We start from the raw sequence: 24,482 nt of genomic DNA, 5'->3' as shown, positions 1-24,482 counted from the left end.
TGTATACTAAACCATTATAAAAGGGAACAGACCTGGAACCATTCAGAATAAAATAAGTGTTCAAGGGTGGACATTCACTTTTAGCTGTGCACCTTCTGCTGCAAATACATACACTCAGGCTGACCATGCGCAGTAAATTCTCCATTTTCTCTCTCGGACCATTCCATTATGGAATATTCTTTAAATGTGATAAGTGGCTGGGGCCAGTGATTACATAAACGTGTGTACCACTGTCATAGAACAGCATGGACAGAAATCCACAATGCAGCGAGACGTACAGTAATGACCCTTGTGTAACAGCCACAACCTCAGCAGCAAGAGCTGTGGATTTGTTTTGTAAAAAAATAAAATCTTGTTCATAAGGACCAACTCTATAGATATATTCCCCCATGCTACCATTTTAAAAATTTTGTAACAACCCATAATGTTAGTCTTAAAAAAAAAAAATTCTGCACCCAACAAAGGTGTCCCTATTAGGGCTCATGCACATGTATTTTCTTTCCGCTTCTGTTCCTTTTTTTTTTTGTATGCGGAACCATTCACTTCAATGTGTCCACAAAAACAACAGAAGGTACTCTGGGTGCATTCTGTTTCCGTTCCACAAAAAAGTAGTGCCTGTCCTATAAATCACGGTCTGAGGCCCCATTCAAGTAAATGGGTCTGCAAAAAAATACACAACACATCTGTATTTCGCTGATCCATACTGTAGAAATGCTATGCCCAGCCCATATTGCTCATGTGTTTGGTGATTAATAAGTGACATGTTTCCGATCTGCAAAAAAATTGATCCCATACGGATAGGTTTTGTGGAATAATGGAACGGAAGAGGACTTAAATCAGATACGGAAAAACGGACCACAAAACAATGGTAGTGTGCATGAGCCCTTAGAGGGAAGCACATCTGGTGCACCTTTACCCGACCAGCTCATCGGAGCCGAGAGGTTTCACGTAACAAAGAAGGGTGGGGAAAAATAAAAATCTGGCAGTAAGTGTATTCTGTAGACTGACCTTAATGGCATCAGCGTTATTCTCTCTGGCATGTATACAAGTGATGGCAATGCTGGCATCAGCACATTCTGGCTGCCCATGAAGAGTTGGTTGAGCATTATACCACATTGTGCCTTTAGGCCCATAAGGTAAGTCCAACTTTCCACCAGCAGAGGGCAGACTATCAGGTCCAATGATAATCTGGCACAAGATGATATTGCCTGAATGTACGCAGGTGGAATTTGCCAAAATATAAGCTATTTTGGAGAAAGAGCTTGGCCCACAGAACATGGTCCTTAGCCAATAACACACCAAAACTTGCAGTCCCCCTCCCCCCCAAATCCTAGCGACAGTAATGGGTGCAGATGTACCCTTGCCCTCTTGTTTATTAGGGCATCTGATGGCACAGAGTCTGTCCTGCTGCCTTAATGGACAAAAATAAAACTCATTGCATTACGTAAAATATTGTGGTCTGATATTTCTAAACGTCTGGATTGAGAAGGACCAAGTAGTTCTGAGTTATAACGATTGCAGGCTGCGCCCCCACTCGGTGCTCGTACCCGAATAAGAACATGGCTGTTCCAATATAGAGCCGTCTCTTTAAGGATCATGTCTAGCGGCAATGGCAGTTTAAAAAAAAAATCTAACACTTGGTTGAGGTGCAGTCCTGGGGTTGGAATGAAATGTATAGGAAGAGCAGAATTATAAAAAAAAAAAAAAAACTAAATTTTACAGCTCTGGAATTAAATAGTTTTTTTGTTACTAAAAACAGTTCCATCTAAAAAAATATATAAAAAGGCAATATTTCAATTAAAACGATTGTGCAAATTAGCAATAGATGTGCGCGTGAGCTCATGTCCGACACGCAGCGCCTGTGACGGCGTTCACACTGCGATCTTCCCCTTGTTGTCCAGTTTGCCGATGGACTCTGACGGTTTGTTCATCTGCTCTTCTGAGAAGGTGATATAGGAGTACACCAGACTGCCAGCAATACTAGACGGGAAGGAGAGTACAGAATTGTGTCAGTCACCGTCCTAAATCAAGAGGACACGGCTGCAGTACCCTCGACGGACCCATCAGACAGCTGACCGTGCGGGAGTCCAGAGTCAGACCCCACTGATCAAACGCCTATTCTGAGGGCAAACCAGGATTTATTTATTTGAAGCCGAGTATAAACAGGGCCCCCAACTCCTCTAAAAAGATATATTAAAGGGGTACTAAAATGGCACTCTCCCACCCCAGAAAACGCCTAATATCCTCATTCGTTACCTCTGCTGCCCATGAACAGGTGATGGAACTAGAGGGACTCGATATTTAGGGCACTTTCACACTAGCGTTTTTCTTTTCCGGCACCGAGTTCAGTCACAGGGGCTCTATACCGGAAAATAACTGATCAGTTTTATCCCCATACATTCTGAATGGAGAGTAATCCGTTGAGTCTTTTTGACTGATCAGGCAAAAGATAAAACCGTAGCATGCTACGGTTTTATCTCCGGCGAAAAAAACTGAAAACTAGCCTGAATGCCGGATCTGGCATTTTTTCCCATAGGAATGTATTAGTGCCAGATCCAGCATTCAAAATACCGGATCCATCCTTCCGATCTGCGCATGCGCAGACTAAAAAAAAAAAAAAAAAAAGGGTGAAAAAAAATAAACGCCGGATCCATTTTGCCGGATGACACCGGAAAGACGGATCCGGCATTTCAATGCATTTTTTTGACTGATCAGGATCACTAATGCCATCAGTTGGCATACGTTTTGCCTGATCCGGCAGGCAGTTCCGCAAGTGTGAAAGTACCAGACAGTCACACGATTTAGCCAGATGTCCACCTCTGTGCAGGCGCCGAGTGCGTTCAGTGCATGCGCAGATACAGGCAGCAGCTAATGATTTCAAGTGGACACCGTAAACAGGAAATAATATCCCACCATACCTGATATTTAACCCCAGGAAGTTTGTCCAAGAAAAGATGTAATCCCCACCGAAGAACATTCCAATGTACGTTATTAGGATGTTCTGTAGAGAAAATGAAGAGAGTTTAATTTCCAGGAAGCAGATTTAAACTGGTATTCACATAGGCCAGATAATTCTGCGTGTAGTAGGTGCTACACGACATCACAGCACTGGACGTGGGAATCGAAAGCATCTCAGTACTTACCTTGATGCATCCTACTATGGTTGTCGTCAGGGCAGAATTATAGTGGGTACAAAGGACTGTGGAATACATGAGGACAAATCTGGAAAATAAGAGAAGAAGTATAAAACACTCAGCATGGAAAGCGGCTGCAATCTAACAGACGCAAGAAACAAACAGAAGGTGGAGTTGTAGTACCAATAAACAGCCAGCAGATGGGGCTGCGAGATGTGTATTATAATTAGGGAGGAGCGAATAGACTTCGGATCAAACCTTGGAACCGAACCAGAGTTCGGGAAATTGGTCTCTACTGTAAAAAACTATTTATGAAGTTGAAGTAATAACCGGCTCACCGAAGCCAATACATTCTAATACTGTACGGTGCACTTGCTCCGTACAGTATTGAAACAAAGTTTTATGCGAATCGGCTTCGGAGGAAGGCTAAACGCCATTGCTCGTCCTCATACAGACTCATTATTTCTGCGCAGCACAATCTCCTGCCCAGAAATGATGACCGAGGCATCCACTTGACCATTTCACCCGATGAACAAGAAATCTGCTGGTCAGTGATGGCTGACCTCCAGCTGTGGTGAAACTAGGACTCCAAGCAAGTGTACATCTTGGGAGTCATGTGCCGGAGGTTAGCCATCACAGTGCTAGTTCATCGGTGATCCGCAGCACTTACACATTCCGATTATCGGGAAGGCGACACTTGTCCCATGTAAGGCTAAATGCACACGACGGACGTCACATGTCTGTCTTAAGAACAATGGTAGTCTATGGGGTTATTCACAAGGCCAATGAATAACGGACGTCAAAAAATAGAACATATTCTATCTCGTCTGTTTTCACCGACTGCCCCCATATAATTGAATAGTGTTAGTGTCTCAGAAAAAACAGTTTCTGATGGACATTTTTTTTTTTTTACCGTCGTGTGCATGTAGCCTAAACCTGCCTTTAATCTAATATGGTCGCCTTTCTTGCAGTCATCCCTATGCACATAGTCTGAGAAGACTCACATAATATTACACCCACTGTGATAACTAAGGCATGCAACCAATAATGGAGCCCCAATTTATATCCCCCATCCAATACACACAACCCATAGTCCTAAACATTACACATTAGCGGACATACCCCATTACACAGGAAAGTGTAAACTGGAAAATAAAGAACGGATCGCTCCAGTCTTCATATTCTACAGCCTGCGTGAACAGAGACACAAAGGCACGATTACCGACCATTGCATAGGACTAGTCCTACAGAGCAAAACGTCCAAGATACTCCTTACATGACCGACTGCCGAAGCCCTGATCACCGGGGAACTGCCTAAAGCACTATTGTATTAAGGCATAGGGGCCCCTGTAATGATATGGCCACCAGCCTTTTGCAGGGTTAGGGTAGGGCTTAATGGTGACATCTGCGAGTCTCTGTAAAATTGTGCGATATTTTTAAATTTCTTTTTTTACGACTCACACCTCGACACTTAGGCTAGGGCTACACAATGACAGATAGGGCAAAACTACACTGAAACATTTGTCGCGTGACAATTTTTATAATGATAGTCTACGGCAGGCATCCTCAACCTGCGGCCCTCCAGCTGTTGTAAAACTACAACTCCCACAATGCCCTGCTGTAGGCTGATACCTGTAGGCTGTTCGGGCATGCTGGGAGTTGTAGTTTTGCTGCTGGAGGGCCGCAGTTTGAGGATGCCTGGTCTATGGTGTCGCACTGTGATGCGACAGTTGCAGAAAAATCCATCTCAGATTTAATTTTTGCGACACCATAGACAATAGTTATAGCAATTGTCCCGCGACATGTAGACCTAGCCTTAGAGGGACATTTGTTTAGACTTGTGCTCGGTTTGGATGACATGGCCATAAAGCCTCATTTACTCCATAGCAATTAACCTGCATGCGGATCGCAGTATATTCTGAGCGCTACAGCACTGTAAATACAATATCAATCACTCTGCGACATACATGGCGTTGATTAGAGTTGTGACCGTTTTTGTTCAGGAGCAGGTTACGAGCCGTGTGGGATTTTTTTTTTCCCCCCTCTCCTTTTCCATCCGGACTGAAGCCCTTTGTTCAGCGGGCTGTGCCGTCCTCAGTAGCAGCACATACATGGCAACGCTATACTGCACACACGCCGGACCCTCTGACCCCGACACACAAAGTGGCCATTCTCCCGCGGCTCCAAAGCTCGGGCTGGTGAACCTCAATGACTCATCAGGAGCCCTATCCGCTTGTCAAAGCAAGAAGGTTTTTAAAGGGCATCTGTTAAATGCCTAGTAGTGCTGACACTGCTGATTAAAACCCTACCTCTCTTCCTCCGCTCGGTGGAAGGGTTATCATTCTTTTAAAGACTTTTAACAGAGCGCAGGCCCTAGCCTCTTGGTGCACCTTAGCTCCTCCAATCCGCTTCCGTAGGTACTCCCCCTAAACGTCATTGACTGGGCCAGGCGTTCAATGTGTCATCTCGTCTGACGCTGTAATACCATGCCTGCGCCATTCTGTTTGTGCAGGGACCCAGATACATAGGAAGTAATGCAACGCACCGAGAATGAACAGAACGGCACTGGGCCAGACGAGGTGACGAATTAGACCCCTGGCCCTGTCAGTCAGGTGGAGGGAGAGTATCTATGGAAGCAAAGTGGGCAGAGGGCGAGTTCTAGCCACTCAGTGCACCTTAGCTCCTCCGCTCTTCTTCCATAGATACTGCCCCTACAGGTATCTAATGCGTCATTTCGCCTGGCCCTGCGTTTCCGTCCATTCTCGGCGCATGTGCAGTACTTCCTATGTTCTGCAAAGACGACTGATCGTGTGCTGAGTGAGCAGAATGGCGCAAAGAATTACAGGGCCAGACGAGAGGATGCATCAGACGCCTGAGCCGGGGAAGGAGTTTACAACAGTATGTATGGAAGCAGGTTGGAGTAGGAACACCGAGCGGCTACGGACCGCCCTCTGTACGCTATATAGGCATAATCCTAAGGAGAACAATTTCTCTAAAATGCTGCCACAGATCAGAGAAAAAAATAAAAAAGTTGGGTTTTCATCAGCAGTGTCAACCCTACCAGGCATCATGCCTGGTTAATAGGCTTGTTCTTACTGACAGATGCCATCGAAAATTTTTCTATTAGACCAGGCATCCTCAAACTGCGGCCCTCCAGCTGTTGCAAAAACTACAACTCCCAGCATGCCTGAACAGCCTACAGCAGGGCATTGTGGGAGTTGTAGTTTTACAACAGCTGGAGGGCCGCAGTTTGAGGATGCCTGCATTAGACTGTGGCTTAGCAAAAGAGGATCGACATGATCTGCGTCTTCCCTGCATTTCCTCCATGTATAGTTCAACAGTCACAAGAAGGAAGATTTGCCTGCTGGTAAATACAGGGAAGACGCAGATTTTGATGCTGGCGGTCATTGCCGTAAGTCTTACCATCTGGATATCGCCAGTCATATAGGCAATAAGCACTGTCGGTACAATCATGAATAACGCGTTGTAGTAAAGCAGACCGTGCTTTCCAAGTTCCTGAAATGCCAAAATACAATTTCTTTAGGTTGAATTATGGGGCAAATTAGCAATTGTACCCAACTTCCTCCTGATAAGGGTATTCTGGTTGTAAGGATAGGGGGGGGGGTAACTATTATATCATTGGGGGTCCTACCACTGGGATCCCCACAAATACAAGAACAGGGACCCCCCCATAAAATGAACACTGTGGCAGGCCGGACAAGCGCACTGTTGCGCAATTCATCTGTACGGGAGTTCCGGAGATCGCCAGCTCTGCTATAGAGAGGAATGGAATGGCAGATGGCGTCCATGTCCACAGTAATATTCCAGCTCACCTTTAGTAGATTAAATCAGCCCCCGATGCACGGAGCAGGTAAGTCGGTCCTTTGGTAGCAACACAATGATAAATGAAGTTCCAGCGCTGCAAAGTAATTGTTGTGTCGCTTGTCTCTTTATTCGTGGTAGGAAAATTACAGCATGTGGATCAATACCTCACACTGAAACACCAGTTGACGCGTTTCAGACACTTAGGCCTTAGTCATAACGCTGAGTTATGACTAAGTGTCTGAAACGCATCAACTGGTGTTTCAGTGTGAGGTATTGATCCACATGCTGTAATTTTCCTACCACGAATAAAGAGACAAGCGACACAACAATTACTTTGCAGCGCTGGAACTTCAATTTATCATTGTGTTGCTACCAAAGGACCGACTTACCTGCTCCGCCCCCTCAGTCCCTGTATTAGGCATAACACACCCATAGTCTGGACAGTACCTTTAACACAGTGGATGGCGGATCTAGTCCAAGCTGCTCACGATGAATGCGTTTGAGGCGGACTTTTTTTTTTTTTTTCGCATTTCTTAGAATACCATATCTATAGCATCTATTCCAATCACTCACCTTGGAGTCTAACTTCTGTTTTACATATGCACCATTGGCTGCGGTTAAGACGTCATTAACCAGGATGAATATATAACCTTCAAGGTCAAACGCCAGATCAGAACTACATGGAAAGCGGGATAAAAAAAATTAAATAATTTAATTCTTAAAATATTAAGCCAATCACAGGACCCCCGCTGATCAGCAGAATGAAGGGGCCTTATGTAGAAAAAGTACATACACCCCTTTATAGTGTCTGACAGACTGGAAGAAAGTTATTGGGCTTTAACTTGGCCATTCATGGGATGTCCTTACTTTTACAAACTTTAACATGCATTTTAGGCCTATTGCACACGGCCGTTTTTTGCGTTCCGTATACGGAACCATTCATTTCAATGGTTCCACAAAAAAAAACGGAATGTACTCCGTATGCATTCCATTTCCGTTTTAACATAGAACATCTCCTATTATTGCCCGCAAATCACGTTCCGTGGCTCCATTCAAGTCAATGGATCCGCAAAAAAAAAAACGGAACACATACGGAAATGCATCCGTATGTCTTCTGTTTCGTTTTTTGCGGAACCATCTATTGAAAATGTTATGCCCAGCCCAATTTTATCTATGCAATTACTGTATATGCCATACGGAAAAACGGAACAGAAACAAAAAAACGGAACAACGGATCCGTGAAAAACGGACTGCAAAACACTGAAAAAGCCATACGGTCGTGTACAATAGGCCTTAGTCTGAGTTCCCTAATAATAATAAATAATAATAAATAATAAAGTACCTGGCAGCTATGAATGCTCCGATTATCATAGCGAATACAGTCATCTGAATGCTACGAGAAAACTTTTTCCTGTGGAAATAACCAAACAGTCATACGATGCCAAATTATTATTGAGCAGATTGGATAGACATTGTAATCGTAACGCCTACGGGCAGAGACTTCCGAATGAGGATAGGTCATCAGGTTCAGGTCCGTGGGAGTCCAATCACCCCCCACCGATCAGCTGCGTTGGACAGCCGCGACACCAGAAAATATACTTTCACACAAGACCTGCAGCGTATATGGAGCGCAGCTCCCTGCACTGTGCGCACTCCAGGACTGCAGCACAGGGGGCTCCGAATGGTAGGCCAGCACCCAAGACTACACCATAGCTGATCATGGGGTGTCCGGTGTCGGACCCCTACCACTCTGATATTGATGACTAGGGATGAGCGAAGTGAGTTTTGCATGCTACATCCGAAGTCGCTTTGCTCACAGCTTCGGATTAATGCTGTACGGAGATCTGTCTCCATACAATATTAAAAACGTATGAGACGAAGCCGCACGAGACTTCGCAAATAACTGCGTACGGTCTCTCCTCGCTGCAGGAGACAGACTCGCGCAGAGCTTCTGTTGAGGCAGTCTACAGCAGCGGGGAGAGAGCGTTTCTTTCTGCTCGTTCTAGTGATTGGTGGGGATCTCAGCACTCAGACCCCAACTGATCAAAACCTTTGACCTTTCACCAAGACAGTGCCGCACAATACACTACTCAGTGATTGTCAAATGATCATTTCACATACACACCACTAGAGACGCTGGTCTGATAACAGTTCACAGAGCTCAGCTGTTAGGTCACATGTCTGACAGCAGACTAGAGCTAAAATGCAGTCTGTTTCCAAGGGCAACCAGCAAGATATAAACATATATTAATTATACCCACAATAGATAAACTCTTTATTGACTGGCACTCACTTGAGTAAGAATCCTTCAGCCATCATTGTAAACAAGATTGAAAAGCGTCGGAGAACAGTGAACATAGGGAGACTGCAAAGAAGATAGAAAACATTGGTATAGAGAGGAACCACGAGCAACATATCAAAGTTATCAAAAACAATCCAGGCAAGTTTGGCGTGTCCCGGTCTGAAAATGGGTGAGGCTTATGTAAACCCTGCCCCAAAAAAGGCATCCCCGGGCAGGTCTGCGGTGTGCCGGGGGACAAGGCTTAAAGGGTTTCTGTCACCCTGCAAAACTCTTTTTTTTTTTTTGGATAGTTAGATTCCTCATAGTGCGATATAGAAGAATATAATGCTCTTACTTACTTTCATGCGGCCGATTCTTTATAAAACAAACTTTTATAATATGTAAATGAGGGCTCTACCAGCAAGTAGGGCGTCTACTTGCTGGTAGCTGCTGCAGAAATCCGCCCCCTCGCCGTGTTGATTGACAGGGCCAGCCGTGATCTCCTCCTCCGGCCGGCCCTGTCAGTAATTCAAAAATCGCGCGCCTCGCGTCATTCGGCGCAGGCGCTCTGAGATGAGGAGGCTCGTATCCTCAGCACTCCCTCAGTGCGCCTGCGCCGATGACATCAACGAAAGAGAAGACGTCATCGGCGCAGGCGCACTGAGGGAGTGCTGAGGAGACGAGCCTCCTCATCTCAGAGCGCCTGCGCCGAATGACGCGAGGCGCGCGATTTTTGAATTACTGACAGGGCCGGCCGGAGGAGGAGATCACGGCTGGCCCTGTCAATCAACACGACGAGGGGGCGGATTTCTGCAGCAGCTACCAGCAAGTAGACGCCCTACTTGCTGGTAGAGCCCTCATTTACATATTATAAAAGTTCGTTTTATAAAGAATCGGCCGCATGAAAGTAATTAAGAGCATTATATTCTCCTATATCGCACTATGAGGAATCTAACTATCCCAAAAAAAAAAGAAGAGTTTTGCGGGGTGACAGAAACACTTTAAAGGGTTTTTCTTGTTTCAGGAGAAAATGTGACAACCCTCAGGCTCAGCCCGCAATGAAGAACTGATAAGTACTCTCCCAGACGTGCTGCCTTGGTGATGCCTTGAAGACAGGGTGGCCGCTGCAGCCAATCACTGGCCTCTTTATCGCTACGCAGAGGCTAGTAATTGTCAGCGTTGTCAACATGGAGTCACTGCTGCAGCCGGGGAGTGACAGCGCTGGGTCTGCCAGGCAAGTACGTACTAGTTCTTTGCTGCAGGCCGATCCTGAAAATGGACAACCCCTTTAAATGCTTTAGATTTTGAGCAGTATGCAATATCCCCATAAATTTCAAGCTTTAAAAGGGATTTCATTTATTCATAGTCTGATATGGAACCATACAATTGGGCAAATTTGCAACCATTCAGGGAAAGCCGGGCGATTATAGGGCTAAATAAGTAACTAATGGAATTCAGATCTTGTTTAATTTCTCTATATTAGTATCTGAATGCAATGCACTGCGCAGTCACCCAGAGAACGTGCGACGGGGGCGCCATAACAAGCACTGCGGCCGCAGACCGTTTATATCACACCAGCGACGCCACCATAATCCAATCCATGAGCGACACAGTGATTGAGTAATATATATGTATATAAGAATATGGAAATGGTGCCAGTTCCTTTTCTATCATTTTTGAAAAATATAACCATTAATCAATTAATAACCCTCTTTTTAAACAGCTCCTTGGACACAAGCTCATCACAACGGGCTGCCAGTGTAGCCCCGACACATACTCTATTTGTACTTGTGAACGCACCCTTACACCAGGGGTGAGCAACCTCCGCAATCCGTTCAAAGACTACAACTCCCAGAATGCTCCATTCACTTCTATGGGAGTTACAAGAACAGCCAAGCAAGATGTGAATGCTGGGAGTTGTAGTTGCACAGCAGCTGCAGTGTTGAAGGTTGCCGACTCCAGCCTTACACCATAGCCGGCAACAGTCCCACAATCAGACAGGACTGTCCTGCATTTTTAAAAAGACAATCCCAGCATATCGGCCTTGTCCTGGCCCAAAAATGGGTGGGGGTCATGTATAACCCACGCAGAAGTGGGAGCTCTTGGTGCAGGACTTAAAGGGGTTGTTACAATGACAACAGCTTATCCCCCATCCACAGGATAGGGGGCAAGTGTCTGATCAGCAAGGGCCCCAGCCAACCATGAGAACGGGGACCTACACCCTGAAAGGAGAGGCAGGTAGGTGCACGTTCTATTTACCTCTATGGGGCTGACGGAGATAGCTGAGAGTTCTTACTCCGTTATCTCTGGCGGCCCCATAGAGCTGAGTGGACACAAGTTCCTTCCAGCTTCTCCATTCTAGTGATCGGCTGGGGCCCCAGCGGTCATACCCCTGCCGACCAATCACCGATTCCCCCTGTGGATAGGAGATAAGTTGCTGTCATGGAACAATCCATTTAAATGCCCCCCCCATAAAAAATGCTAATCATGGTATACATCTGATGGGTCATAAGAAAGTTACAATATGAATCAGGAGGGTCTGTCTCAGCTTCAAACTCTCAATTTGACAAATTAAAGGGACCGTCAAGTTCTTTTAAAGCCACCACACCTGTTCAGAACCGGTCGTAAAAGGTCAAGCCACAGCTTGCTGGATCCATTGTGTTACCGGCTCACTTTTTCCCCCCCCCCCATTATAAATTTTTACAGGGAGAACGCACCATAATAAACGGCATGAAACAATCTTTTACTACCACTAGATGGCGAGGTGCACCTCCTGGTGAGGTCAGTAAGAGCTATAGCAAGATCGCCCCCTAGTGTCAACCACCACCGGTTTAGCTACTGGGACAGAATAACCAGGTACAAAACAGCCCCAAATTATACCTGGATTATGCTCCAATTCACATTGAGAGAGAAAGGGCGTCCAGGAGGTTAGACTTAATAAATCTAATCGTGCATCAGCCTCATTTCCAGCACAGAGCCGGGACCCGGAGGGCATCCAACTTACTTTAGCTTCTTTGTGCTGAACAATCCTGTCATTTGGTTTCCAAAATACAGGAGAGGTAGCGGAAAAGTCTGGAATAAAAGGAGGGGAAGGATTATGTAGAAAGAATGAATCCAGTCTGAACATTTCTGGCGACGAGCCCCGAGCGGAGACATTCGCGTGTCGTCTTCTATATAAACTCCTTGGGATTATTTTCTAGTCCGACTGGTTTCAACTACGCAGCATGGTAGAATGCACTGCCAACATACATAGAACTGCAGCCACAGATTATTACATGGGTGATTGCATATACAGGAATATTAGGCTATGTTCACATATGCGGCATAAACTCCGGAATTCTTCAGCAGAGAAACAGAGTACTGGAGTGTACCGTATCCGGCCTGTCCACCGCCAGGTCCCTATTGACTATATAATGGGATCAGACAGTGGATCCAGCCACTTTCCAGGCTTTTGGCTGGACAAAAAGTACCAGACTTTATGCTGCATGTGTGAACATTGCCTTACAAAGTTTTTGCTATCCATTTAATGCATAAATAAATACAAAAACGTAGCACACCACACTTTTGCATCCTTCGTTCAGTAGAAAGAAAAAAAAATTATATATATATATTATTTATATTTTTTTGCAATGGAACTCTATGGTGAAAGGATACTACTGCATGGCATCATTCTGAGGCAGCCGTTGAATACAAAAAATGTGTATGTTATTAAATGGATGGCAAAACGTGATGTGAACACAGCCATACCTGCGTTTATGGTGCGCTGCTGTACAATTTCCTTAGCTGGAAGAAAACACCCCATAACTGCAGGTATATTGCTGCAAAAAAAAAAGCGTGTGTGTTTTTTGCTGCATCAAAAATCCAGCACTGCTGTGACATTTGTCAGGATCGTTACATGTGGCGGCTAAGAGAGTGACTGCAGGTGCTTTACTGGTAATGCCCGAGCTGCAGCTGTACCCACCGGCCTCCTAGGGCGGAGCAGACATCTTTAGATTTAAAGGGGTTTCCCAACTGTTCTATGCGGACGATGTATCCTCTGAACAGTTCATCAATATCAGATCGGTGCATGTCCGACACCCACCAATCAATTGTTTGAGTGATTGTCACGGCCTCTTCACGGCTCACCAAGCACAGCGCCGTACATTGGATAGCCGCTGTTTGGTATCGCAGCTTAGCCCCATTCACTTGAATGAGACCGAGCCGCATCTCGGCCGTGTGACCGTTGAACGCGATCTCACTAGTCTAAGCTGCAAGAAGGATACAGCAATTACAGGATAATGACCCAAGAATAGGTCGTCAGTGTAAAACAGTTAGAAAACCCATAAAAAAAAAAAAAAAGTTCTCTCGTCTGTTTTAGTTACTACTTGCATCCTCCTCCTCGTAATAATTAATAATAGTTTGCAATCAAGGTCCAGATGGGTGTTCGTTGAAGGCGTCTTCCTGCACAGTCTGACATTACTCAGTGTTGCCAGTGTCAGACCCCCCCAACTGGTAACGCCCATCTGGACCTTTATTGCAAACTGCTAGCAATTCATTCAGGGATAATTAAAGAGTGGCAGAACATAGTCAGATGCTTCAGAATGGTTATTACATGGGGAATGCAAGTCGTTACAACAACAGACATGTCAGGAGAGGGGACAGGTCCACTTTAAAGAAGCAGCAAACCTTATAGGGGTAATTGAGTGGCATCATATTAAAGGGGGTTACCCAGGAATTAAGAAAATGATTACATTATAATGATATTCTCGTGGCTCGTTTTGTCTGGGGAGCGATCATTAGGAGAAATAAAATGGCCGCCGTCCTGTTGGTACAAACAAAACCTGTCCTAAACACCCCGCCGACAAATTACTTCAGAACAATGAGGTAAAGAGCTGCGCCATCTTCCATTTCACCGATTATGATCCTGAATACAGTTTATAAGCTCTTCAGCTAAATCTCTGTAGGAATGGAGTTCATGAGGAGACATGAAGTACAGAGAGGAGGTGGGGGTAATGAGCAGCAGCTCTTGTGCCCAGTCTTCATTACCACAGCAAGTCCTGTCTGTCCTCTCTGTACTTCCTGTCTCCAAGCAGAAAGGAGGCTGAGGCAGCTCTTTAAGTCAGTGTTGTGAAGGAACTTGTCCTGTGCGATTAGGACGGGTTTTGTGTGTACTAATAGTACGGCAGCCATTTTCCCTTGATTGCTGCCCAGACAAAATGAGCCATTATAACTAATATAACATATTTGGGAATACATTTATAATAAAGTAATATTTAAGTACTTTCATTTTCTTAATTCCCGGAGAATCCCTTTAATTAATACTGGGTTCAGTACTCCCCCAATACTGCTGCTCCGGTCCCCACTCCTCTCCACTGCCTGGTCTCGGGATCAACGTGCAAAAAGAATGGTTTGAAGTACCCATTTAGCCAATTGATGGCGCCAGGTGACCTGCCATTGATTGGCGGAACAGGCAGTCCGTGCCAAGCCCCAGACCAGGATGTGGAGACAAGAGGGGACCAGAGGATCCGTCAGGGAGTACTGATCATTTAACCCACTCAAATTATCCACCCACAATAGCCCTTTAAGCCAGTGGCTTATAATAGTGCAGTTTCCATCTATAAAGGATCCCTGGGGAATCCTGATGGGAGCTGTAGTTTCACCACCACTGAAGGGCCACAGGTTGGGGACCATGGCGTTAATGTGCTTGGGGAAAACACAACCTTGATCATTGATTGGATTAGCACTAGGATAAGAACAAAGTAATCTCAAGGAGCCAATTATAAAACACTGTGCTCCCCGTCACCATGGGACACTTCTTTTGCATGCATATAACAGACTGTGTTGTACTCTCTGCAGGACACTGCAGGGGGCGCTGTAAATCACAATCCTGCATGGCCTTCATAGGTCTGCAGCCTCCCTGTAGTTCTGTACACAAGGGCGTGGAACCTCGGCTAGGAGGGCAGAAATCCTTTGTGAAGCCCTGAATTCATTAATTTCCAGTGCAAATCTGTTTAGCGAGGTTCTGGAGGAGGCGATTCCATTTACTGCATTATGTGTCAATCAGATGATGGCCTATGGGGGTTCCAAGAGCCTAGCCGAGTCTAACACAGGGGTCAGCAAACGCTGGCACACCAGCTGTTGTGAAACTACAACTCCCAGCATGCACACTTACTCAGCTGTTCTCAGAACTTCCACAGGAGTGAATGGAGCATGCTGGGTATTGTAGTGTCACAACAGCTGGCGTGCCAAAGGTTGCCGATCTCATCCAGCGCACTACTTGTGCCGATGCCCAAGGGCTTTTTCTTTACTGCCGGTGACGTACCAGGCTTCACATAGGTACACTAGCTGGAGACTGTCACCTAGCAGTGAGCCCAGTGATGTCACATCGCCACAAATGGGCGGTCTTTAGAGCGGTTTTACAGGCTAGGGCAGTGCTAAAGACCGCCCATTAGCGCCAGTGACCTCACTGGGATCACCGCTAGTCCAGGTTCAGCTCCGAGGAGAAACGGATCGGGCATGTTGAAATTCAACATCTGAACCTTTTGTTCTCCCAAGAGATAAGCCGCTGCCTAAAGTGGCCGAGGCTTTCTTCTATCTCACCACTGAAAACACACGCATGCCCGGCCAAACCAAGCACAAGTTGGTGCAGATACCTGTCAGACAATAACCGTTTAGCTATTAATAGCTATTAAGGGTGTATGGCACCTTCAGCTCATAGCAGGGAGTGGGGTCTTCTATAGGGAAACCCCTCTATAAGGGCCCTTTACATGGGTCAAGAATCGCTAACGAGCGTTCATAGGAAAGGCGGTGTAAGGCTGAGTTCACACGGGCGAGATTTCCGCGAGGGTGCAATGCGTGAGGTGAACGCATTGCAACCGCACCGAATCCGGACCCATTCATTTCTATGCGGCTGTGCACATGAGCGGTGATTTTCACGCATCACTTATGCGTCGCGTGAAAAATCGCAGCATGCTCTATATTGTGCGTTTATCACGCAACGCAGGCCCCATAGAAGTGAATGGGGCTGAGTGAAAAATCACAAGCATCCGCAAGCAAGTGCGGATGCGGTGCGATTTTCACGCACGGTTGCTAGGAGACGATCAGGATGGAGACCCGATCATTATTATTTTCCCTTATAACATGGTTAGGAGGGAAAATAATAGCATTCTGAATACAGAATGCATAGTACAATAGCGTGGGGTTAAATTTTTAAAAAAAAATAATTTAACTCACCTTAATCCACTTGCTCGCGCAGCCGGCTTCTCTTCTGTCTTCTTTGCTGTGTACAGGAAAAGGACCTGTGGTGACGTCACTCCGGTCATCACATGATCTTTTACCATGGTGATGGATCATGTGATGACCGGAGTGACGTCACCACAGGTCCTTTTCCTGTACACAGCAAAGAAGAAGACAGAAGAGATGCCGGCTGCGCGAGCAAGTGGATTAAGGGGAGTTTAAAAAATAAAAATGTAACCCCTCCAGCGCTATTGTACTATGCATTCTGTATAACCATGTTATAAGGGAAAATAATACAATCTACACAACCTTGAATCCAAACCTGAACTTCTGTGAAGAAGTTCGGGTACCAAACATGCCGATTTTTCTCACGCGCGTGCAAAACGCATTACAATGTTTTGCACTTGCGTGGAAAAATCGCACCTTTTCCTGCAACGCCCGTGTGAACCCAGCCTAAAGGTTCTGCCGATTACCCGATGAACGAGCAAAACCCTTGTTTATTGGTTAGTTACATCGTTCATGCAGTCGTGAAAATAGTCGTTTCCAGGCAGCAGATCTTGGTGTGTGTAAAAAGCCTCTGCTGCCGGCAAACCAAGAGTCTATAGCCTTAGTGATCCCTGCTCCGTATACTGTGGAGGAGATCGCTGCATGTAAATACAGTTGTCTCCTCCGCTGATGAAAGGAATGCTTCCTTCCTGAAAATCGCCTTCAAAATTGGCCCATGTAAAGGGGCCTTTAAAGAAACATACAGAGAAGTACAGGGGTCTCCTATTGCCCGGTTTAGCCTCAGGGGAAGTCTTAAAGGGGTTTGGCACCTTTTGGCAACCCCCTCCCCCCTGGCTGTACATGCAAAAAGGGAGCATACTTACCTTCCTCCCCGTCCTCTGGAGCCAATCACTGGCTGCAGTGGTGACCGGCTTTCCTTGCATCAAGTCAGACGGTCACATGACACCAGGAGGGCAGGCCAATGATTGGCTGCAGCAATGTCAAAGCAGATGTTGACAGCAGGGGACACGGCAGGAAGCAAAGAACCGGGACCAAACAGCAGGGTGCAGGCAAGTATGCTTCCCTTTTTCTTTTTTTTTTGGGAGGGGGGGGGGGGGGGGGGGGGGGGTGGGGGGGGGGGGGGGGGGGGGGATGTTGCCAGAAACCCTCTAAAAAGATAGCCAACCCCTTAAGGCTATTTTCACACTGGCGTTTCTGGGTCCGCTTACGAGATCCGTTTCAGGGCTCTCAAAAGCGGCTCAAAACGGATCAGTTCAGCCCCAATGCATTCTGAATGGATAAGGATCCGTTCAGAATGCATCAGTTTGGCTGCGTTTGGTCTCCGTTGCGTTTTTTTTAGACGGTCACTAAAATGCAGCTTGCAGCGTTTTTGTGACCGCCTGACTACGCGGATCCGTTTTTCACTGAAACGATATGGTGCAATTGAAAACGGATCCGTCCCCCATTGACTTTCAACGCAAGTCAAGATGGATTTGTTTTGACCTGGACTTTTTTTTACGAATAATGCAAACGGATCCGTTCTGAACGGATACAAACATTTGCATTATCGGTGCGGATCCGTCTGCAGATACCAGACGGATCCACGCCAAAAGAGAGTGTGAAAGTAGCCTTACCTGCATCATGATGTCCTGAGGACACCACATTGCACATGGATAAGACGTCTGCAAGCAACACTGCCCCCCATTCTCTGCCGCCGGGGTCTCAGCCAACTGAACAGATAAGGAAACGCCATCTGCATTTCCTGTGTAGATTAATGCAATCGATTGTTCTCCGTCATCAGCCTGGGCACAAGATCACAGCTTTGTGTCACCCATCTCCATAGCCTCCTAGAACGCTGCTGCACCATTATAAGCTGCCGTGGCTCCTTCAAGAGCCGAGCACGTGGCAACCAAATCCCTCAGGCTGCACGGAGTATAATAGCCGGGTTTTCGTACCTTTCGAGGTATGTGCCTATCGAAATCCGGAAAGTGCACCACCCTCAGAGCCTTTCCCACCCAGAGCACGACCACCGTCGCCAGCATCTGCAGGGAACAAGAAGAGCCAGTGTTAGCGGAGCGACGTCACGGCGAGGCAACACAACCGAAGGCTTCTTACTGACCTGGCCAAGCCCAACACACAGCGAGGAGGGGAACCTGCAAGACAGAACAGAGCGCCATTATTCCCTGCTGCGATCGCTGGGGCTCGGCGCGCGCTCGCTACGACTACATCACATCTGCTCACAGATAATTATGGCTGTAACATGAGCGTGCAAGTCTGAGGGGTCAGGAATGTGCGCGCTGGATCAGATGCTATTTGAGGTAAGCACCCTGTGAACACTCTCCAGGGAATTTAAATCTGGAGGCTTTTTTTTTTTTTTTTTTTTTTACAAGTTGTAAAAAGTCTACTCCGCTGTTTCTGGGAAAGCTGGGTGACAATATGGATGGCAGTACAGCTCACACTAAATACCTAGCTTTAGTCGAGTGCTGAGTGGCCTATGCATCGCTACATTGAAAAGGCGGACGACCGCCTGCAGAAAAGTCTGCTTTAGGCCTCTTGCACACGAACGCATTTTCACTGTCCGGAACCATTCATTTCAACGGGTCCGCAAAGAAAACGGAAGGTACTCAGTGTGCATTCCGTATGTCCGTTCCGCAAAAATAAAAAATTAGAACATGCCAGTGATGCGGACAATAATAGGACTGTTCTATTAGGGGCCAGCTGTTCCGTTCCGCAAAATAGGGAATGCACACAGATGTCATCCGTAATTTTTGCGGACTGCGTGCAAGAGGCCTTACTGGTGGTCACCTAGTGATACTGCAGAACGCTGGGGCACAAAATGCATTGTGCCTCAATGAGCCGAGCGGAATGACCACTACCATACATTACCTATCCAGAGAAATGAAGGGGGGGGGGGGCGGCTATCGTGATAAGAGGACCCAAAAATTGCGCTACTGTCCGCAACCTCCATAAAACCACATTATTAACATATGTCTCGTACCCCGAAAATAAGAGCCAGGAGGATGCAGTCATGCCACTACTTTATCACTAGACGAGGCAGTCGGACGGTGGCTTCAAATAACTCGCATTGACGCGACCCCCTGCGCTGTATGAAAGCGCAGACGTCACAGGCAGACGGCACAAAGCAGTCTCCCTGTAATAATATTCCCTGGGTCTAGTGGGTTTTACTAGGGGGGGGGGGGGTTGAAACTACATGGAACATTTTACACACAAGGCCTGATCTGACACAGGGTAACAAACCCCCAGCATTAACAGTTTAGAACATTTCTCCAAAATTCCCAGAAATGTGAAAAAAAAAAAAATAATAATAATCTATTAACCTCTTATCTTTTAAGAAAAGCTGAACATTACATGTCATTACAGCTCCTACTACCCAGCTTTCCTGCAGCCCCGAACAAACCTTTACTAACAGAAAAACTGGATGGCGCTATAATATCCGCCATATTTGTGGTCATCCCGCGCAGCATTCAGTGACCGAGGTCCACTTTCTATTTTGCCCCAGCCTTCGAGGAAAGCTACATACTGTAAAGCAGCCCACTGTATAAATGCAGAGCTCCACACCAATGGCTACATGGAAGATACGGATCAGCAGAGCGCCCCCTGAAGCCAGTCTATGGGCACAGCAAGGGCTTACCCACTGGGACTGACAGGCATCCTGATGAAGAGCTCGTCTTATTAGGACGGCACCACACACACAGTATATTCCAGACAGATTTTCCACTGCGGAATTGCAGGCGGAAAATCCGCAGTGTTTACAGTAGCAGCAAAGTGGACGAGATTTTTAAAAAATCTCAACCATTTGGTATGAATTTTTAGTTTTGTTTTTTAGGGCATGTTCACGTGGATTTTTGTGTAGATTATGCACCAAAAACACTTACACTTAACCTCTTTGCATTAAATGAGGGAAACCGCTTGTTAGTTCACATCACCCCTTTTTTTGTGCTCGCCGCCACAGGAAAAAAATACAAATAATAAAGTGCCGTGTCCAGGCTTGATGAGGATTCCACATTCAGAGCGCTCATTAAAATCAAAACAGCATCAGAATAAAAATCGCATCCCGAACACCACAAGGGATTCTAAAGGGGATTCTGCATCCGTTTTTCCCCATGTGAACATTACTCTTCGCCTCCTACAAACACAACACAGCTCAGCCCGTCGCTACAGGCCTCTAAAAGGAACTGCTAAAAAAATAAAATTATATATATATATATATATATATATATATATATATATATATATATATATAAATTTTATTTTAATTTTTTTCCCTGTTCCACAATTGCACGATACATTGTGACAAGATCATCACAGGGTTAAAAGTGGTTGCCAAGCGGTATTTAAAGCCTCTGGGAAGATCCTAATTATAGCTGGTATGCACGGAGTTAATCCCAGGTCCTCCATACAGAGAACAGTTCCAGACACACATTGGAGAGAAATGCAAAAGATAAAATAAAATATATAATAATAGGCTGCAAATTATCTAAATGTCCAAGTAATTATAATAATTAATAGTTTTTATTCCAATCGCCTTAAACAACCAGCACCAGACTGGGGGTCAATGGACGCCCTAAAAAGGGGGCAACTAAATTTGGCAGAGGGATTTACATCAGGGTAGAAGAATAAAACTGCCCCAATACTCAGCAGCGTCACCTGATTGGTCAGATGAGTTTGTGTTCCACTCCTGGAGATTCCACAGCTGGATACAATGTTGCAGGATCGGGCAATTCATTGATTCCACTCAGCCTCCTCCCCGCCCCCTCCCTCCACCTCGGACTCTGTCCCCGGAGCCTCCATACCTGCGGCCGCTCAGCACATTCTTGTTCACCACGACGATCAGGAAGGAGCTGAAGCCGTAGAAAGCGGCCGCCAGCAGCTTGATGAACACGGTCATCGTTTCGGCCTCCGTCCCCAAATCCTCCTCATCCCTGTGTGCGGGGGGCCCCGGGGAGGCCGCTCCTTTAACCCGGGCATGCCGCTGACGTCTGCTTACTTCCGCCATGGTTCACGAGGAGGCGGGACTCTGCGGAAAGAACCAATGGCATGAGGCGGGGTGGGTGGGCGTGGTTACAAGGCTAGACCTCCAAAACTAAAGCAGTGGAAGAGAGGAGATGGGCGGGGCCGTTGACGACGGGGGAGTGTGCTAATTTGAATAGGGGCGGGGTATGACGGGTTAAGCTCCTGAGTGGGCGTGTTTATAGTAGAACGTGGGGAGTTGTCTCCGCCCAGTTTTGCGGAGCTGCTGGCAGCGTGTTTCCTGCTACCCGAAGGCGACAGTTCTGGTGGGACTACAAGGCTCAGCATGCCCGGAATACCCACCTCATTATTCAAAGTTTGACTCATACACAGTGGGGTAGATGATTGCAAGATGTCTGTAATCCTGCCAGGTACTGGAGAGATTGCTCTGATTTAAAAAAAATTTTTTTTTTTTGTAAAAATGAGAATTTAAGATTTTTTTATTCAACTTTTCTAAACCCTTTTCCTCCCCTTTTTTCATGTCCAGGTGGGGTCCTTGCACTGCCTTCCTCTGATCGCTCATATAATGCGCTGTAATACTTCTATCAAAGAGACAGGCTTCAGTACCTGGAGGCCAGTGGGGGGGGGGGGGGGGGGGATTCAGCATTGACTGCGGCATCTATGGGGTTAAATGGCTGGGATCCCACTTAGCTCCGATCCTGGCCATTGTATAATGCAGCTCATGCTGTGACGTACTATGACGGCGCAGAGAACTCGCTAGGACCGCGAGTATTTACGCAGGGTCGGCCGTATATGCCCAATGTGGATGTAGCCGCGAGGGCGCAGACTGCGCGACTCCGTAATCATCACAACCTGCAGAAGCCACCGCCTTTATTGTGTTACATGATTAAAACGGAATTTGGAAAAACTGTGGCGAAACTGGAGAGGAGACGAAAAAGGGACAATATCAAATAAAAAGGAAGTGTATGCAGCGTCCTCAGGGATGCCCAAGCTGCGGCCGACTCCAGCTGCTGCCAAACTACAATTCCCAGCATGCCCGGACAGCCTACAGCTATTAGGGCATGCTGGGAGTTGTAGTTTTGCAACAGCTGGAGGGCCGCAGGTTGAGCATCCCTATATAAAGAAGAGGATATGGCGACAGGGATCAGCAGCCTCCAGCTGTTCTGAAACTACAACTCCCAGAATCCTCCTTTCACTTCTATGGGAGTTAGAAGAACAGTCAAGTAAGTGTGCATGCTGGGAGTTGTAGTTGATCAGCAGCTGCCAAAGGTTGCTGATCCCTGATATACGGTATAGCCCTACCACACTGCAAAGGGAAAATATATAGAAAGCAAAAAAATCAGGTTTCCCATGGTGTGTCCCAGCGATGGCGCCCATCACAGCACGTGTTTCGGTGTTGCGCCGCGCATTCGTCAGTAGGTTACATCCCCCGTCTTACACCAGATGTGACTCCAATGTGTGCAACCCCCCCTTCAATTATACACATGAAGCCATTACCATCCTCATAGGGAGGAGACCGATGCCAATTATCATATCAGGACTGAGGCCTCTCGCATGCGACCGTATCCCCTCCGAGACATACGGTCCGCGAGCGGTGCTGATTGTGCGCACGGGAGTGTACGCAGCATCATAGGTTACAATGATGCTGTGCACATCGGGCCGCCCGCGGGGCTATTGTAAGATCATATGAGTGCGGGACAATAGTCCCGCGGGCGGCCCGACGTGCACAGCATCATTGTAATCTATGATGCTGCGTACACTCCCGTGCGCACAATCAGCACCGCTCGCGGACCGTATGTCTCGGAGGGCTGCAAAAAATGTTATCACCTATTCTTATCTAGCAACATAGTGTGAAACATGCAGATGTAGCAGAGCTGTGGATGTTACGTCTTCACAGTTTGACCAACATTTATCTAATGTGTATGGGCAGCTTTAATCGTGACACGTCTGTTGTAGTAACTACTTGCATTCCCCAGGTAATGACAATTCTGGAGCCTCTATTTTCATGGCTCTATGTTGTGCCGTTCCTTTATTATTCCTTCTAGAAGTTATGAATAAATGACTTGCAGTCTGCGGTAAAGGACCAGCTGGGTGTTACCAGTCAAGGAAGTGTCCCTGCACAGTCTGACACTGGCAGCACTGATTGGCTGATATCAGATTGTGGACCTTCATTACAGACTGCTGACAATTCAATCATAAACTTCTAGTAGGAATAATAAACAAATGGTTGAACATGGAGTCGTAAGAATAGATCCGTGGCGTACCTTCAATGGAGGCAGATCACACAACTGTTACAGAGCCAGGGGGCACTGAACTCCTTTCTCTTTCCGATGGAAAAACACAGTATTTCCATGTAGCCACCACTAGGTGGAGCTCGGAATGAACAGATTATTGCAGCATGTAGTTCAGTCTGCATTGAGCTCCCCCTAGTGGTGGCTGCAGGCAGTCTGCATTGAGCTCCCCCTAGTGGTGGCTGCAGGCAGTCTGCTTTTTAATAGAAGGGAAGTAGCAGCTTTATCAGTATATTTCTGCCAGTTTTCTGGTGTGAATATATTGAGAAATAGGGTGTTCAGAACAAGCGCCATATTTATTAAGCACCTGTTCATTTTTTATGACAAAGAAGGTGGATAAAGTAAGTGAGGCCAGGTGTGACTTTTTTATTATTTATATTTTTTTAATTAAAATTAATTAGAAATCCGGGGTGTTGCGCTTTGCATTTTGCATTGGATGGGAGTGACTGACGCATAATAATAAGGTTTGATCTGGGGCCCCTATGAGACTCTGTCACTGATAAAAACGTCCTATAAAACCGCCATCGCACCTCCACGATAACGCAAGCTTAGCTGTCACACTAAACGAATGAGTTTGTCACCCAGCGTTCCCAGGCGACTAAGCGGTTAATCTTGCTGGTTTATCTGATGATCTTTTCTGTACTGGTCACACATTAGGTAGATTTTCCGCACAGGAGCCTAGAAAAGCTGGATACCCCCCACCACCACCGCCGCGACCATATTGATTGTCATCACCTTTCCTAGAAACGACTAAAGAGC

At 46.4% G+C, this 24,482-nt stretch overlaps 1 protein-coding gene across 1 annotated transcript; it reads right to left on the bottom strand.

The window, feature by feature from the left end:
- Positions 1 to 1,475: 1,475 nt before the first annotated feature.
- On the bottom strand, positions 1,476 to 21,469 carry SLC35D1 (solute carrier family 35 member D1). Its single transcript, XM_040408508.1, has 12 exons — positions 21,255 to 21,469; positions 18,560 to 18,593; positions 18,396 to 18,482; positions 12,245 to 12,312; positions 9,253 to 9,324; positions 8,302 to 8,370; positions 7,533 to 7,635; positions 6,558 to 6,650; positions 4,257 to 4,324; positions 3,144 to 3,222; positions 2,919 to 3,001; positions 1,476 to 1,980 (listed from the first exon to the last, which is right to left on the bottom strand). The coding sequence occupies exons 1-12, from the start codon at positions 21,455 to 21,457 to the stop codon at positions 1,872 to 1,874; spliced, it is 1,068 nt and encodes a 355-aa protein (XP_040264442.1). The 5' UTR covers positions 21,458 to 21,469; the 3' UTR covers positions 1,476 to 1,871.
- Between the last annotated feature and the right edge of the window lie 3,013 nt (positions 21,470 to 24,482).

Source organism: Bufo bufo, chromosome 9, assembly GCF_905171765.1.
Source record: "Bufo bufo chromosome 9, aBufBuf1.1, whole genome shotgun sequence".
Lineage (NCBI taxonomy): Eukaryota > Metazoa > Chordata > Amphibia > Anura > Bufonidae > Bufo > Bufo bufo.
This window is presented reverse-complemented; position numbering and strand designations above follow the sequence as displayed.